This window comes from Dermacentor silvarum, unplaced genomic scaffold, assembly GCF_013339745.2.
Source record: "Dermacentor silvarum isolate Dsil-2018 unplaced genomic scaffold, BIME_Dsil_1.4 Seq8, whole genome shotgun sequence".
NCBI lineage: Eukaryota > Metazoa > Arthropoda > Arachnida > Ixodida > Ixodidae > Dermacentor > Dermacentor silvarum.
In genome coordinates, this window is record NW_023606798.1 from 504 (window position 1) to 18,042 (window position 17,539).

At 47.3% G+C, this 17,539-nt stretch overlaps 1 protein-coding gene across 1 annotated transcript; it reads left to right on the plus strand.

The window, feature by feature from the left end:
• The first annotated feature begins 1,881 nt into the window (after positions 1-1,881).
• Positions 1,882-17,055, plus strand: LOC119435578 (putative phospholipase B-like 2). Its single transcript, XM_037702378.2, has 6 exons — positions 1,882-1,979; positions 4,013-4,105; positions 10,136-10,207; positions 12,292-12,444; positions 14,148-14,307; positions 15,840-17,055. The coding sequence occupies exons 2-6, from the start codon at positions 4,029-4,031 to the stop codon at positions 16,026-16,028; spliced, it is 651 nt and encodes a 216-aa protein (XP_037558306.1). The 5' UTR covers positions 1,882-1,979; positions 4,013-4,028; the 3' UTR covers positions 16,029-17,055.
• The last annotated feature ends 484 nt before the right edge of the window (positions 17,056-17,539 follow it).

Genomic DNA, 17,539 nt, shown 5'->3' on the forward strand with positions numbered 1-17,539 from the left:
GAGACTCTAGAGCACCTTCTGAGCCTCTGCCCCTCCTTTGACACTCGAAGACGTACTCTACAAGCTAAACTCAGCCTGTTAGATAATAGTGCTCTCAGAGGAAAAGATACTGGGACCATGGCATTCTTGCATGCGAAAGCCCACAAAAGCCCTTCTGCACTTCGTTAAGGATACTGGACTGTACGAACGCTGGTGATAGCGGAGATTCCTCTGCGGCTGACCCTGCAAATGACTGACGCTATTATTTTTCTTCACTGTCCCTCTTATCTATTCTCCCCTTCCCCAAGTGTAGGGTAGCTAACCGTAGACGCCCTCGGTGAACCTCCCCAAACCTCTTCGTTTCTCTCTCTCATTCTAGGCGTACATGTTGCTATGCGTTGCGTGAATTGGATTCCTGTTCTTCGGTGTGCCCCTCAGTCTTCATTGATTATGCGTTTCCGATGCAATAACATTGTACGTTGGCCACCTTATCATGACTCCAATACTTGCGTCAATTTGCAGTGTACATCTCATGCAAAACAGTGGGGATGCTCATTGAGGCGTAGTGCCAAATAGGAAAAATATAGGCAAGTGTACTTATTTATCCTTTTATCGGGCACTGCATTTCACCCCATAACAAGCTAAAGTTATCCCTCAGCCCGAGCCGCTTGCATGATCTGTAACTTAATCGAATGTTATCGTTGATCTTATACGTTGCGTATGTTCTCGCCGAACATTGTGTAATCGGATTGTATGCGCGACACGAATTGTGTAGTACTTTCTGGAAGGTGCGCGGTACCAGCGATTACCCTCGGACCTTCGACGAGTCACGTGTAAAAGCCGACACGCTTGACCCACAGATCAGATTTTCGACGATTGCCGACTGGGCTTGCCGCTGTCCCTGTGCTTCAATGTTGCTTGTATATCTTTGGTGGGCACAGGTTCGCCAAATAGTTACTTTTGGATTCGGTTATCGCTTGTGTGTTCTTCACCTTCAATACAACGTGACAATATAGTTTCTGTCATAAAAGTGCTAAATGAGTACAGAGATAATATTCTCAACTTATAATTTTTCTTCCGTCAAGACTCTGGATCTCAAAATCCCAGGAAATGTTCTCTATCTCTACTTTCCTGTCACTTTACCTCCATCTCTCCCCATAGCAAACAGGGCCTTCCCCTCTGGTTAACCTCCCTGCCTTTCCCCTTTCTTCTCTATCTCTCTCTCTCTCTACGGACCAGCTTTGTTTTTGTTCTTCAGGAGGCACACGTTTCGTCACATAATGACAAAAGATGACCACGTGAGAGTAAGACATCACAATGCTTTGACATTCGATTCGGCTTGCTCGGTCGTCAAGCTATGCTGATACTCAATGCCTTGGCCGATGTGACAAACCGATTTCCTGTTCCCACCTAACCATCTTCCGTGTCACAAAATCACGACACATACGCCTCCTGGGAAACAAAAACAGAGTTGGTCTGTAGAAACGCTATCACGTTACATTACTAAGGGTGCGCTGAGGATACCCAGTATTTTTTTCAGGGGATTTCGAGGTCCAGTAAGTTCCGAATATGTTCACACCGCCCACATCCTTAGGAAAAGCGAGAGACGGAGTGAAAGAGTGCTCTTTCATTCGGCCTGTTCCGGATCTTAAGTATGTGTGTGCGTTGTGAAATTGTTCAAGATGCAACACTACCAATTCGTACAATCTTCAAAACATGTATCCGGGACATTCACTTAACACGAAAACTGAGGAGTCAGAAATAGCATGTCAATTCTCCTTCAGGCGTATCTTGCCGCAAATGCTTGATGACGATACGGGCGAACCTGAAATGTCACTGCGCAGGCCACCATGGCGACTACTATTGGCAACAAAATGATGTTCTGTATTGGTACGTCACGCCTCAATCCAACCTGGAGTTCATCAGGAATATAGTGTCCAACCGACTGGCATCACTGGCTATGAGTGGGCCAAGATATTCTCCAAGTACAACAGTGGCACGTGAGTGGCTGCAATGGTTTCGTCTCTTCTACGGTTTTGAAGTGGGTCATTGTTGTTTAATAATTAGCTGTTCATGAACGGGAAGGTAGGCTACCTCAGAGCGAGCTATCCATGCAAAAATTTAATTGAAGCTATCTCACGTATAAGAGGCACACATATTCCATAGACATAACTACTTACTAAACTTGCAGCAAAAAAAGCCTAAGCATCAAAAGACAGAAATAATATATAACAGCAAGAAGCATCCGATATGCACTCAAGTCAACACAATCTCATGCCCACTTTGCGATAAAAGCACCGAGTCTGTATCATTGCATCTCATGTTGCCTCTGAAGCAGCTCTGGAAAACGATTAAACGCAGATGCCATTGTAAATGGCAACCGAAATATGTTTATCGAACGTCTTGAGGTTTTGAGGTGATTGCTGGAACAGCTACATGGGACAGACAGTTCGAAAGTTTTTGAAGTGGGTGATAGAAGCAAATAAAGTTCGGTGCATAGCACACACACACCTCATTAAGTTAATTAAAAGCCCAATCAGAAATCCGGCACAAGGTGGCTGTGCGTAGAGATGATTGCTCAAGGATCAAAGTTTGATTAAAGGAAAAATTGTTGCACGATAGTGGCACGCAGCTACAAAGGAAACTAATTCGGCTATTTTAGAAAGTTTCGCATTTGCAGAAAAATTCCTCCTGGTCTGAGGATTGAACCAGGGACAAACGCCTTAATGGGCCGGCATTTTGCCATATCAGCTAACCAGGAGGCTAGCGGATCTCCGAACAAGGACAAATGACTCGATAACATTGAATGCAGGAAATTTCCGTAGCAAGTGCCAGCTATAGATTCGGGTGGATGACAATTTTTTTCCCTTTATGATTCTTGCTGCACCTAGCGGAATTCCGTCGAACCAATTGCCGCCAAATTCGACGGCGTAGGTTTTAATTTCCTTCGTCACTAGCGAATTATTACCATTTATTGAGCGGTATGCTTCTTGAGGCCCACAACACCACATTTTGAAAGCCAAAAATTTATCTGTTTCTGGCTTTTCTTTTGTAACAAACTCTGCCTGACGCTGGTTTTTCTCATCGTTCCTGAATTCGTCGAGAAATTGGGTACTGGCCTGAGCACCAAATCTCTCGTCGGAAATTTAGTACTTCAGATGCAATAAGTTTCTTCGAGGCAACCAAATCATAACGGGCAAGGGCTAGAAAGACGCTGCGTGTTGGCCTGACATTCACGTCAGGGTCGCCGTTTAGCTCTTTCCTGACCGAGCGAAAAAAATGCTTTGCCTGGATTTTGGTTAATATCCTTTTGGATAAATTTAAGTTTCCAGTATAATGACGTAGATAGAAACTAAGGCGAAATAAAATACCTTTGAGGTTTTGTGACTTTCGAAACATTATTTCGGTTAGCGAAGTAAAATTAATTTCATCAGATTCAAAATTTTCGCAAACATTGGTGCAGACCAGATAAAAAATTATCTAAATTTCATGCACAGAACAACTAAAAAGGAACCACAACACGCGAAAGGTTTCTTCATTCTGTCAAAGCGAAAGTCCTGGAAAACTTGAAGTTCAGATGCTCGAGTAAATTTCGAGCTATCGAAAATAAACTCAGCCCTTTATGTACAATCGCGCAGAGTGGTTTCGCGATGACGTGAAACATGAACGTATTTGCGTTTCTGCAGAAAACACTTGTTTTGTGTTACGCGCTTTGTCTTGGTAGCACTTTTTACAGTTCCCCCGATTGTGCATTCTTGCTGATCATGTCTGTTAGAAAAGATGACATGCGGTCGGCTTCGGAAGTGGCTCAAAACCACCACAGCGAAATCAAAACTGTGTTTTGCGAAGTGCCTGCGAGATAACTAATTAAGCCGGGAAACTCCGTGACGAGCTTCAAAATGTGCTCCTGCACCCATCAGTCATGGATAATCGATCCTCTACAATAGAAGTGGTTGGGGGTAGATGGCTGTTTTTAAGAACCACTATGCTGTTGTGTGACACCAATGAATCGATCTTCTAAACGGCGTTACAGATACAACAATCAGTGGATGCTGGTGGACTACAAACAGTTCATTCCTACGGCGGAGCTGAAAGATGGTCTTCTCTTCGTGCTGGAACAACTGCCGTAAGTTTGAATGACGAGTGTGACACAACTTTTCGCCACAATTTATTACTGGTGGATGAATCTGACGACCCAGTGCATTAACGAATGCACGAACCAATATTTCGTTTGGTAGTGCCAATAACCCAGTTCTTTAAAGAGGAAGCTTCAGCTCGGGCCCAACTCCAATGCCGCCTATTAGAATACACATAAAACGCCGCATTGTTTTTTAACTCCTTATCCAATTTTCATGTAACTTGCTGCATCTGAGAAAGTTATGTTTTAGTGATCGTCGAAAGCGAAATTTGGATTTAGGGCGTGTATTGTTTTATCAAAACGGCCAAAAAATTGGTAGCTTAGAAATGAATATTTCTAAACGTCGTGCTGTAATTTAACTCTGCACCAAGAATAGAAATCACAATTATTTACGTGACTGCAACCATTAAAGGGATACGGACACAAAAGTTGGCGGGTGGTTTTTTTGCGTCGGAACAAAAGGTGAACTGTTGAAAATGACGAATACAACAAGCTGCTTTGAAAAAAAAAAGAACGAGAAACATCTTTTTTTTGCGATTTTATGTTGCCCCTTGCCTCCAAGCGGCAACAGAAGCTGAAAGTTGACGTCATAACACCCACCCACACGCACGCGGCCAAGGTCGGCCATAGCCGTCGCAGTGTTTCCGGGGGTGTCGGTCCCTTGCAGCTTTTGTTTAACCCCTTTCGGCGATCTTCGCACGTGGCCCGTCTGAAAATGATCCCGTCGGCGCTCCACGCAGGTGGTGCGCCTTACATGCGCCTTCCCGCGGTCGTTGTCCGGTATTGACGCGTTCGTCGCGGCGGAAGGAAATGCCCAGACATTGCTGATAGCAGCATCGTCGGTCGTGACACGCCGTCGCACACGTTTGCCAGAGACGAGAAGGTGCGTAAACTTTGGATACATGCCTGTTAGTCAACGCACAGCCTGGAGACCTCTAAAAATGACTTCATTTGCGCGGACCATTTCGTCGACGATTATTATGTGACCTGCCCGGCTGTGCTGAAAAGCCTCGGCATGGCGCTCAAAAGGCAACGCCTAAAGCCTGACGCTGTGCCATCGGTCTTCTCACGAAAACGCAAGGCATAAATGATCAGCGACGCGTTTGAAAAGAGGACATGAAAAGATGTCGGCACTGTTTTCGTTCACTTGCAGCCTTCTTGAGCAGAGTGAGGGCGAGGCTCGAGCGAGATGTCCGAGGCTGGGCACGAAGGCAGTAATGTTGGCAAACATTACTGCATGTTGGCAAAGCATAGTAAAACAATACAACGCTAGCGAGCGCGACTCTCGAGAACAGTCCTACATGACAGCGGGGCAGACACACAGCTCTGCTTCTCCACAGGCTAAAAGCAGGAAAAGCTGGGGAGAACGCCAGACAGGTGTTGCCATCTGTCGGGCGGCTGGGGAAGTGGTCTTGAGAGTCTCGGAGGTACTGATACCTCACAGCAGTTGCTCACGCCGACGGTATAAACTACTATTCAGTCATCGGCACGCACGGCTGAAGTACCCGACGCAGAAATCTGCCTCGCCTGCGTGCGCTCCATATAAATCGCAATAAATGTCACAGTTTCGCCCTAAGGGCGAAGCAATGAATGCGATAGCAACACAGCAATGTCATACGATGTAAGGTGAGCGGCTTTGGTAGCAATATGAATTGTAGTAAACATGAGCTGATTAAGTAAGCAGGTGTGCTGCGGCGTAAGTAGACCGACATGAAGCGAGACTTGATGACCACGAGAAGGCGCGTGTGAAACGGTGGTGTTGATGAGAAGCGCTTCCCGTAGGCAGCGCGTGCGAAGGGACACACCTGTAGCGCTGCACTGCCGATCCGGGCAGCATTACATGTGTAGCGTGCGTTGGAAAATGTGGCCCGACTATTACTAACTGAATGAACAAGCGTGGTGTGAGCGCGCACAAACAAACATGAACAGATCACACTGAATGATGCAGACAACGACTGTCAAAACGCTGGCAGCAAGAGCATACGCCGCAGCGGGCGAAGGTACGTGCAGTCTATCGCTTCAACGGAAACTGAGCGGCGAATGCACAGCGCATACAAAGGTCAGAGCCGTGTGGAGATAAAAGACGGTGCGGGCGAGCGACGAGCGCGGTTGTTTGGCAGAGTAGAAGTGCACCCCCCTCCCCCCCCCCCCCCCCCCCCCGCTTCCTTGCTTGCGCGTTTGGGAGATTGAGTGCGTTCGCTCTCCGTGATAGTGTGCGTCCCCGCACGCTTCCGCTCGGGCATACGTCGCGCGGCGAAGATTTTATCTATACGGAACCTCGCGGCTACGGCGACGCCGACGGCAGAAATCCGGTTGTGTCCATATAATTGCTATTGCAATAAAAAAGCAAGTTTACAGAGGAAATGAAAAATAATCCTTGCACAAGTGTCTGGTGCAGAGCGAAATCTTCGCGCTACGGTTCGCGAAAACCTGACCGGCTCTTCCACGGCCACCTGCTCTTCTTCGTCGCTTGACGCGGAAGACTCGTAACCGTAAGCGGTAATATTTATTGTCAAGTTGGAATGGGCCTCTTCTTCAGGCGTGTACTCATCGCTGGTAACGGCACCAGAACTCGAATCCATGCTCGCGATGGCGGCGTCGGCGAGCTTCAAACGACCGAAGCCGGCCGGCTGGCTATCCGACGAGGGTGTCGTGACGTCACGCCTTCCAATTCCCATGGGTCGGGCGGCGAGGCGCGCGCTCACAAAAAGAGAATTGTCGCTGTTTCACCCGACAGGCGAAGCATCAATTGCGATAGCAAATTAGTAGAGAGCTATAAGGAGTAGGGATAGTAGTTTTATCAGCTGTATAAACTTGGACATGCAGCAGCACCAGCAACGCGCAGAACTGTTGTCGACGTCGTCGGCGTTTCGCCCGCGTTCGCACCGAACGCGCGCGGCGTTGGTGACTGTTGCCGGTGCCTCTGGGGGCGGCTCGGAGGTTTTCGACGAGATCAGAATGGGACACTCGTCGAGCAGCGTCGGAAATATTACCCAGCGTCTCGCTTCGCAACGTTTTATTGCGATAGCAATTATATGGACACTCCAAAGCAGATTTCTGCCGTCGCCGTTGCCGTGAGGTTCCGTATGACGTCAATGGAGATGAAATCGTTGCCGCGCGCCGCCGAACGCTGTATGTGCGAGTGAACCCACGGCGGAGAACAAACGCGCGTTCTGCGCCGTGCTTCCTTAAGGGCTGCAGAAGTAGGCGTCTCTTTCCTCCTTTACAATCACCATATTATTGCGATAGCAATTATATGGACACTCCAAAGCAGATTTCTGCCGTCGCCGTTGCCGTGAGGTTCCGTATGACGTCAATGGAGACGAAATCGTTGCCGCGCGCCGCCGAACGCTGTATGTGCGAGTGAAAGGGCGTGAGGGACGCGCTCTTTCACGGGGGGTGAACCCACGGTGGAGAACAAACGCGCGTTCTGCGCCGTGCTTCCTTAAGGGCTGCAGAAGTAGGCGTCTCTTTCCTCCTTTACAATCACCATATATGTAGAGCAAACGCGCCTTCTTCCGACGCGCGATAGGCCAGGGGGGGGGAGGGGGAAGGAAGGGAGGTGACGTTTAGCTGCGGCACCCAGTGCCTATTTATATCAGAGGCTTCGGCAACCGTCAGCAACGCCGCACGCATTTTGTGTGAACGCTGGCAAAACGCCGACAGCGTCGACATTAGTTCTGCGTGTTGCCGGTGCTGCTGCATGTCCAAGTTTATACAGCTTATCAACCTATTATCATTACTCCGTATAGCTCTCTACAAATTTGCTATCGCAATTGATGCTTCGCCTTTCAAGTGAAACTGTTTATATAAATACGCATTTGGTGCCGCAGCTAAACGTCACCTCCCCTCCCTCCCTCCCGTCCCCCCACGGCCTTTCGCGCGATTGAAGAAATCGCGTTTGCTCTCTATATATGGTGATTGTAAAGGAGGAAAGAGACGCTTAATACTGCAGCCCTTCGGGAGCACGGCGCTGAACGCGCGTTTGGGAGCACGGCGCAGCGTAGTAGGGGATAGGGGGAGTAGGAGGTAAAGAAAAAATTGTCGCAGTTTCACCTGAAAGGCGAAGCATCAATTGCGATAGCAAACTTGTAGAGAGCTATACGGAGTAATATTAGCTTTATCAGCTGTATAAACTTGGACATGCAGCAGCATCGGCAACACGCAGAACTGTTGTCGACGCCATCGGCGTTTTGCCCGCGTTCGCTCAAAATGCGTGCGGCGTTGGTGACTGTTGCGGGAGCCTCTGATATAAATAGGCACTGCGTGCCGCAACTAAACGTCGCCTGCATCCCTCCCCCTCCCCCACGGCCTCTCGCTCGTCGGAAGAAGGCGCGTTTGCTCTACATACATGGTGATTGTGAAGGAGAACAGAGACGCCTACTTCTGCAGCCCTTAAGCGAGCACGGCGCAGAACGCGCGTTTGTTGTTCGCCGTGCGTTCACTCCCCGTGAAAGACGCGCCCCTCGCACCCTTTCACTCGCACATACAGCGTTCGGCGCGCGGCGACGATTTCTTCTCCAAATGACGTCATACGGAACCTCACGGCGACGGCGACGGCGACGCCGACGGCAGAAATCTGCTTTTGAGTGTCCATATAATTGCTATCGCAATAAAAAGAGAAGAGAGATAGTTCAGGGGGCTCGTCCGCACATGGGTAGGCAGCAGAGGCGGCAGGGACCGGCAAGGGCAGGTACGCTCAGCGGTATGCTGCTATCCCACTCGCCTCGTGGAGTTCGTGGAGGCGAGTGGGATAGCAGCATACCGCTGAGCGTACCTGCCCTTGCTGGTCCCTGCCGCCTCTGCTGCCTACCCATGTGCGGACGAGCCCCCTGAACTATCTCTCTTCTCTTTTTCTTTACCTCCTACTCCCCCTATCACCTACGACGCTGCGCCGTGCTCCCTTATGGGCTGCAGAATTAAGCGTCTCTTCCTTATGTATAATAACACCCTCCTCCTCCTCCGTTTGCTCTCCGACGTGAGTTGGCTCCCCGTGAAAGCGCGCGTCCCTCGCGCCCTTTCACTCGCTCGTACAGCGTCCGGAGAGCGGCGACGATTTCATCGCCGTTGACGTTATACGGAACCTCACGGCGACGACGACACCGACGGCAGAAATCTGCTTTGGATTCCGATAAAATTCGATATCCATCGAGAAATCCGAGTCCATAGAATTGCTATCGCAATAAAACGCCAAAAATAAAGCCATCGGCTCAAAAATGAGCCAAGTGAGTACTTCTTTTCGGTGTAATCACACACTCGGGATTCATTTTCAGCATTATCGTAAAATTTTGAGATTTTGTGTCCGTATTCCTTGAAAATAACGAAGTGGACCAATGTGGTGTAATATTTTACAGCTTACGTGGATGTCGTACAATATTTGCAGGGTATTTGCGAGGTGCTACTCACATATTAGTGGTATAACAGTTACAAAGAATAGATGGGCCTATCTTAACCAAGGCTGCCTTGTCAATTTCGGCAGGTTATGTTTAACGGGTTAGTAGGGTGACGTGACATGCGGTCGTTGTCAGCGGCGGCTGGCTGTAAAGGGAGAGAATGCAAAGAAAATGAGCGTTGTCATTTGGTGCTTCTATGCATTGTTTCTAAGACGAGAGGTAAAGAGCGGGGAAAGGAGAGAGAGAGAGCGAATGGGAAGCCTTCAGAGAACTGAACATAAACCATAGGTGCAGAACAAACAACAAAAAAGGAAACAAAAACAGAAGCATTTCTGTAAACAGAAATCGGAACTTCAGAGAAATGAACGACACCTATGGTTCCTGTTCAGTTCTCTGAAAGAAATTGACCTGTCTTTATTTATAGCCATACTGGTAAGCACATTTAGCATCAAACAGTTCATGGCTGAACTTTCTTCCGAGAACGCCGGCGCAATGCTCGCAACTAGTTATAAATAATTGCGATTGGGGTTTTTCAGGCGAACATTCTAGAAAACTAGTTTTCCAATGCGGAAGTGTTTGTCCCTCATCACCTTATTTTCCTCCTGTTTCTTTTACCGCACACCAGTAAGTACATCAACGTGACGGACGCTACCCAGTCGCTGCGTGACCAGACCTACTGGGCGAGCTACAGCGTGCCGTAAGTTTACACGTATATTTACATGTGCCAGTTAAGCAGCACAATAAGAATGAAACCTAGTGCAATAGCACAACGTGTGATGCTTCATGGTAATCATCCTGAACACTCTTTAGTGTTTGACGGAAAATGGCAAAAAAGACCCCTAGAACTTCCGAGGGATGTGACAACTACCTTATATTGCATTACGTCAGACGTAGCGCCAAACGGCAGAGGCACGCAAGACGACGGCGCCGTAGCAGTGTGTGACCGATGGTTTTGCAGGAATGTAATCCATGTTGTTCTCTTTGTTTCTACATTTTTATTGCTTCGTGTTGTACGATGAAACGTCTATTGACCTCGTGCAATAAACCATCAGTTCTAGTAGCGCGGTGTCTTCGTCTTCTCTGTCATCTTGCGTGTCCCGTTTGCGTAATACATCACGGAATGCAATGCCAGCTGTAGCCGATCAATGTGTTACTTAAACTTTTTACTGCTTCGTTGTCTTTCATGCATGAATTGTTCGGATTGGCATACATCTGCGAAGGGTTTTCTGCAGCCGAACATCACGGCGCGTCGCATGCGTCTCCGGAGCTCTCCTAACCAGATTTTCCTACAAAACCTGCTAGAGAAAACTCTGGAGATAAAGTCTGCAGGAGCTACAAAGAGTTTGGTTAAGTCAGAATGGGAATGGTGGTTAATACATGGATTTGCCTAAACTGCATCCTTCTGGTTTCGAGTGGCTTCGTGACTTTCCAAATAAACGATTTCCCACAAAGTATTGCGTTATAAGTACAAGAATTCGCAGTAATTGGGCCTATGCGTGTAGACTAATTGTCTTTATCTGTTTAAAAACTACATGAATGCTTCGAAATTAAAAAAAATGGAGACATATAAAGCCACAGGAACGTGTGAAGCGATAAGCACGAAGATCGGTCAAATTCAAGTGTTGACCACGCTCATGTGCGAGCAGAACAAGTTTCCGTATAGTTTCCGTGAAGACGTCTCAAGTTTACATATAGTTTCCCCGAACCGGCTTCAAGTTTCCGTATAGATTCTGTGAACGGGCCTGAATTTTTCCCACAGTTTTCGTGAATGCGCCTCAAGTTTCCGTATAGTTGCAATCACAATGAATAAACACATACAATATAGGTACACAAGACATTGCACAAACGCCAGCGCTTTCGTTCTCGTCTTGCTTGTGTCTGTGTTCTCGCGTGTCTTAAGCGTGATGAATTGTTACCAGCTTGGCCAGTTTGCTGTCATCTTAGGTTTTTATCCGTGTGGTCTGTAGTACCTTCATCGAAAAATTGCCACTGTGGGTCATGATGACCAGACGCACTCCTTCATAGCTTAATGTGTTTATTCACGAGTTGACACCGAAAAGGCGCGTCTAGACATAACTTTTCACCAACTAGCCCCTGTCGGAAAACTGCAGCACTCTTACCATTGAATGGGTATTTTAGGAGGAAGACATAGCCAACATGTTACTGGGCTGCCCCTATATGCGCGGTAAAGGCAACAGCTACGCTACAAACTTAGGGCTCCGGGCAGTCACCCATTGTCGCTTTGCACAAAACTAAGACCATGGATAGTTAATGGCATAGAAAGAACAGCTTTCACTGCGGTCAAAATACCAGGAACGAGACTACTGCAGTGACTCGCGTCTGATGTTGATATTATGCATTTCTCCCCTTTTTGAACGTTTAGTGTTTGCGTTGGTTAACCCTATCTTAAATTTAAGTGAAATGGAGTAGGCGGAGACGCACTGCTTCCAACGTCTCTTGTTTGGCCTCGTCCTATGTATTTAACCCTGACAACCTGCGACTGCAAACAGTCATTTCTAGCAGATTTACACGCTTCCACACAAGCGCTTATTTCTTACCTAAGCGTGAAATGCATGAAGCGCAAGGTTCGCGCTGGAATCTGTAGTCCACCTCGTTCGCGTTAACATCACCAATCTTTCTCGAAGAGCCGGCGTCGATGTGTATGGTCATTTACCTTCATATGTCCACCCACTTTAGCAGGCCTCTAGAGCAAAGTTCAGTTTGCCTGTATCTGTGCTTTACCCGCGACTACACGTACTGAAACTATCCAATTCCACGCAGCGCCTTCCAATTCATCTACAGCAAAAGTGGCTGGTGGAAACTGGTGGACAAGTACGGTGACTGGTTCACATATGACCGAACACCGCGGGCACTCATGTTCTTGCGTGATCACAACAGGGTGCGAGACATGGACTCCATGATCAAACTGATGAGGTAAGCGGTCTTGCTACAGTGATACGCAGACGGCGCGGCATAGAATTATTTTCTTGGTGGGTTAAACTGCTTTGCGCATCCGCTTTTAGGGGGTAATGGACACCATGATCTTATAACGCATGTTGGCACAAAAAAAAGGTCAAACGAGAGCCAAAAATTGTTCAGCAGCGGTGAATGTGGGGCACACAATCCTGGATCCAATGTTCCGCCACATCACAAATAGTGAGGACAAGATTGAAAGTGAAGTGCATGAAGCTTTTCATATCAAGCGTAAGTTTAGACGAGCGTCAGCGTCTCTTTCTCTGCTAGATTAAGGAATCTCTTTTTAGGAGGTCGTGTACATCACGTTTTCTTGCACGTTTGCCGCAGTACTTGTTGTTCATGGTCGGTTAACTGCAGCTTGTTTCTGTTGTTGGTGCACTGTTTGATCTCCCGTGGGGAATGTGGTTTCAAGTGATTCTCTTTCTAGGAATAAAATTAGTTGATAGTGGCACTCATCTTTCAAATGGTTGTTTCTTTTCCTGCTTTTGTGTGTGCCATACTTCTTGTTCAAAGTTATCTTCGTCAGCTCATGACCTTGAAGCGACTTGGCTCCTTGACTGCGTTCGCGAATAGTCCACACCAGGAAGAGGCACGAGGGGAAGCCGTTGGCGCATGTAGAAAATGCAATTTATCAATTCAACCTTTCAAACAACATGAACGGCACGGCTCTGCAAGTAAAACCTATGAAAGTATCTTTACAAGCTTACCGAGAGCGGCGATCAGCCCTAGCAGTGGACGATTAACCTTCGCTTCGGTGGGGCGCAAAGCACATGCGCGTGTCACACTGGCTCGAAGGAGACACTCCGTGACTGGAATGCCGTTGTCTTATCAAAGCCTTGGACGCGCATGCTCCAAGGCACCAAGAGGACCACGTGACAAATTTGCCCCAGTAACAGCTGTAGGGTCATGCAGCTGTGGCAGCGTATCGATAATTCTGGTGACCAATCGACGGGATCTCGGCAATCAACACAACCTTCTCTGATACCCGTCCCTGTGTCGAAACGTTGGTGCCAGGCTGACGCTTCCCATCCGTTTTTTTTAGCTAAGTTCATCACTTCTCAATTATTTTGGTGGCACCTTTGTCTTGTTATGACAAAATCAATTAAGTAATTCAAGATAACTGATATCATAAATTAAATACAACAGTGCAGCAACAAGAAGCTCATTGATTCTAGCAAGCTATTTCGAGGTGCATTTTAGAACCAGAAATAGTCTATTGGCAGTGACTTTACTACCTTACTGGCGGCCTTGAAATGCACCATAGCTGCGACGGCGGTTGTGGAAAAAAGCATTATGAAAGCAGGTCTGCAGCCGTTAAATCGCAGTGCAAGCATGCTTTACACACCTAATGTAAATTTGCCGCAAAGTACGTGATTTATTCTTTCTTTCAATGCGCTTTGCCCATGGGCCTTCAGGGATATTCGTTTTTTCGCTGGATAAATTGTGAGAGAAGTCGGGAGAAAAACAAGGTGCAACCCTGCAGCTAACCATTTAGCTTTGTACGATACATCGCATGGCCAGAAACTCCATGAAACAGGCAGCTGGAGACTTTTATGCGGTTACGCCAGTACCCGTGTGGGAAAGGTGTGGCCAAATGCGAATCTAAGCTCCCGGCTTTAACCTGTCAGTGGGTATACGTGCTTTTTTTTCTCTACCTCCAGGTACAACGACTACAAGAACGACCCGCTGGCGCACTGCAACTGCACACCCCCGTTCAGTGCCGAGAACGCCATCTCGGCCCGTAGCGATCTGAACCTGGCCGACGGCGTCTACCCATTCCCGTCGCTGGAACACAGGGCGCATGGCGGAATTGACATGAAGGTGGATGGTGTTCTTTAACTTCTTTCTTACGGCTACGAACTGGCTCATTAGCTGCATGCTTTACAGGGCGTAGACACGCCCCCTAATGCATCGGTGCCAGTGGTCCAGTTCGATGGAACAACGTTACCAATTACTTTATGCCAGTTGTTGATAGATCATGGAGAACTTTTCGCTCTGTTCCTTCTGCATGACGTACAATGAGAGAGTTGACGTTATCCTAACCACGCCCCATAAACTCTGACCAGCAACTGCGAAAGTGGTGCCTTCTAAAGGGCCCCACAGTTTTGGCGTCACTGTGAAGGCAATAATTTCTATGGGCTCGTTCAGCTTTCAAGGTGTGCGGGCGTCCATCTGTAGGCCGCTCCATGAAACAAGCTAGCTCGCATAATTGCCGCGCTTGCTTCGTGTATTAACCTAGCCTATTTTGATGATTAGACCAAAAAGTTTCAGGAAGGATAATTAAATTTCGAGTGTGCATTGACTGCCGAAAGATTGATGATCTTGAACTAATCGCGTAACCTTGTCTCGGAAGCACTGAGACGGTGCATATAACAGATGAATGATTCGACCGAGAACATGGACATCTCATCTCCCTGAAACCACTGCTATCTAGGGACTACAAGAATGATGGCTTAGCCAGGGCACAGTGCTGGAGTCGTATGACATCAAGCGGGTCGGAACAAGTTTGGACCACAAGAAGCCAACTCGCGGGCGCTTGCACAATCGACCAGCTTTCGCAGCAAGGATATCTTTACTGCTTTCGTGCACCGATTTCGCGCAACATTCGCAGACAGATGTATACGAAAATAAAGCGCAACCAGGCTTATTGTGTTTCAGATTTGTTCTCCTATAGGTCAGCTGTCTCAGTGCAGAACTCGACTTCAACGCAAGCTGAGTTATCAGCTTAGACTGAGTTAAATGGGTAGCTGGGCGCCGCTAATCAGCGCAGTGAAAGAAAAGCGGAGTAGAGCGCTGATGAATCGTACTGCGCGGGAGTAATAGAGCTACCACGCGATAATGCGAGGAATCCTGGAATGGAGAGAATAGACTACTGAGTTCGATCAACAGATGTCGCGTCGTCTTTCTTTCTTGGAGCCTGGTTACGCGGCACTGCATCAGACGCACATTGAATAAAATATCACCCGCAGGCTGGGAGTTAAGTCTGGGAGTCAAGCTCGCGAAGCGCCACGCCCACATTGGTGCGCCAAGCTGCAGCATCGCCTGCGAAATCCCCACCGCAGCGCGTTGTAGGCCATCCAAGGACCAATAAAACAGTTTTCTATTGTGCCTCGGATTGTTCCCAATGCGTCATTAAAAAAAAAGACTACGTTAAACCTGGCGAAGACGCGCCGCGACCACAGTCTCCTTTTATAATAACATCGAGTGCTATAAAAGACTGTTTGCTGTCTAATAGGTAGAGTTATTTTAAGACATAGGGAGAAAGAGTTTTTTTCACTCAACTGACATTTGTCTCGATTGTGTGCGTGTCTCTCTCTCTCTATCTCTCTCATTTTCCGGACTGCCCTCTTCAGCTCGTCAACAGCACCCTAATGTCAAAGCTCGAGTTCGTGGCGGTGAGTGGGCCAACCTGGGAACAGCAGCCTCCTTTCCGCTGGAGCTCATCCGGGTTCATGGACCGCCACGAGGGCCACCCGGACGTCTGGGCATTCGAGCCGTTTGTTCACCACTGGCTCTTGATGAAACAAGACGAATTCAAATAAGGAAAAAAATATCTGCTGCTCAGTAACGGCATTTGTTTTGACGCGACATTTATTTTCTGTTGGTAGAACGAGCTGCTCTACTACGTTAGCCACCACAGCTGCATAATAGGGACACCACACAATTACTTTATTATAATGAAGTCTTTTCCCTGTAGACTCAATTAGCATTCATTTGGCTGAGCAAGTAGCGAAGAAATGAAAGGGACAAGCTCCGAAAGCTTATTAGGTCGAGTCCTTGCTTGCTTAAGATAGCAATGTTACTGTCTTGTCTATGAGCTGTTAATCAGCCTCGACCATGTACAAATGTGAGAATTTTGCGCCCATGCAACTTTGCCGGTGTGATGTCAGTGTGATGTCACAGATTATTGTGATGTCACAGATTTCAAAGCATTTCTCTTTTCCTTTTCATATATTTTTCTCAAAGCTTATTAGGTTAGGCCTTTGTGTACTTTAGATTGTAATGCAATTTTCTTTTTTGATGACCTGTTTACCACTCCCATGGATGCGCTGTACAAATCTCATGACGCCACAAAGAGACCCCGTAGAGCTTGAAGGGACTTGAAACCAGACTTTTGTTTGTGCCTCCTTAACAAGATAGCCCTTCCAGTGAAGACTGAAGATTCTATTCTGAAAGTGTAACTCACCAACTCATCTTAACCTTAGCAAGCGACTGCTAGCGTCAGCATCTTAAATGGGTGCGTCGAACGGCAGTACTGCCAACTGTTCCAAATGTTCGAAACATGCGAAGATTACTAAATTGTTGCTAGCCATTATTGTTAACGGTCGAGGGAAGCTGCTGTGGTATTTATATATATGTCCGTCGGTAGCATTGAACGAAGCTCGTTCACAACTAAACGCCAAAGTGATGCCTTGCTACCGTGCGATTTTTCATTTTTTCTCCGTTTTCATAATATGTGTTCTTTCATGGTTGTGCGCGCATTCTATCTTGGCTTGTGTGATTATTTTCGCTGTGACTACATGTTCTGCTACCAGCAATAAAATGAAGATGTCTGTCAGTAAGGCTCTATTTGTGTGTCCTTACTGTCTCCTGTGATTTCGCACCGTGGAATTTGATTTTGCAATATACATGGCAGTATTACAGCAAATACAAATCCTAGAAAAAAAAGTAAGAAAAGATAGGGCGCAGTGCCTGCAAAGTATTTCGAAGAGTACTTCCAAGAGTATCTTTAAAGGTAAGTATTTCCAGAGAGTACTTACAAAACATTCTTATAGGCGTCTACAATAAACAGCCCACAATTTTTTGTTAGTCTATTAAACACACAACTGAAATCATCACAGACTTATCAAGTTGGCGGCAGTCGGGCCTGTAATATAATACCAGTGTCACAAGGTCACTTTCGATCGCCATCGGACCTGATCTGCATTGAGCTCGATTCGGATCGAGTGCTGCTACGCGGCCACTTTCGATCGGGGCCTTGCTCGATTCGGATGCAGGCAATCACTGTCTCTGCATCGCAATGAAGTCTGGCAGGCTGACAACCATGTAATTC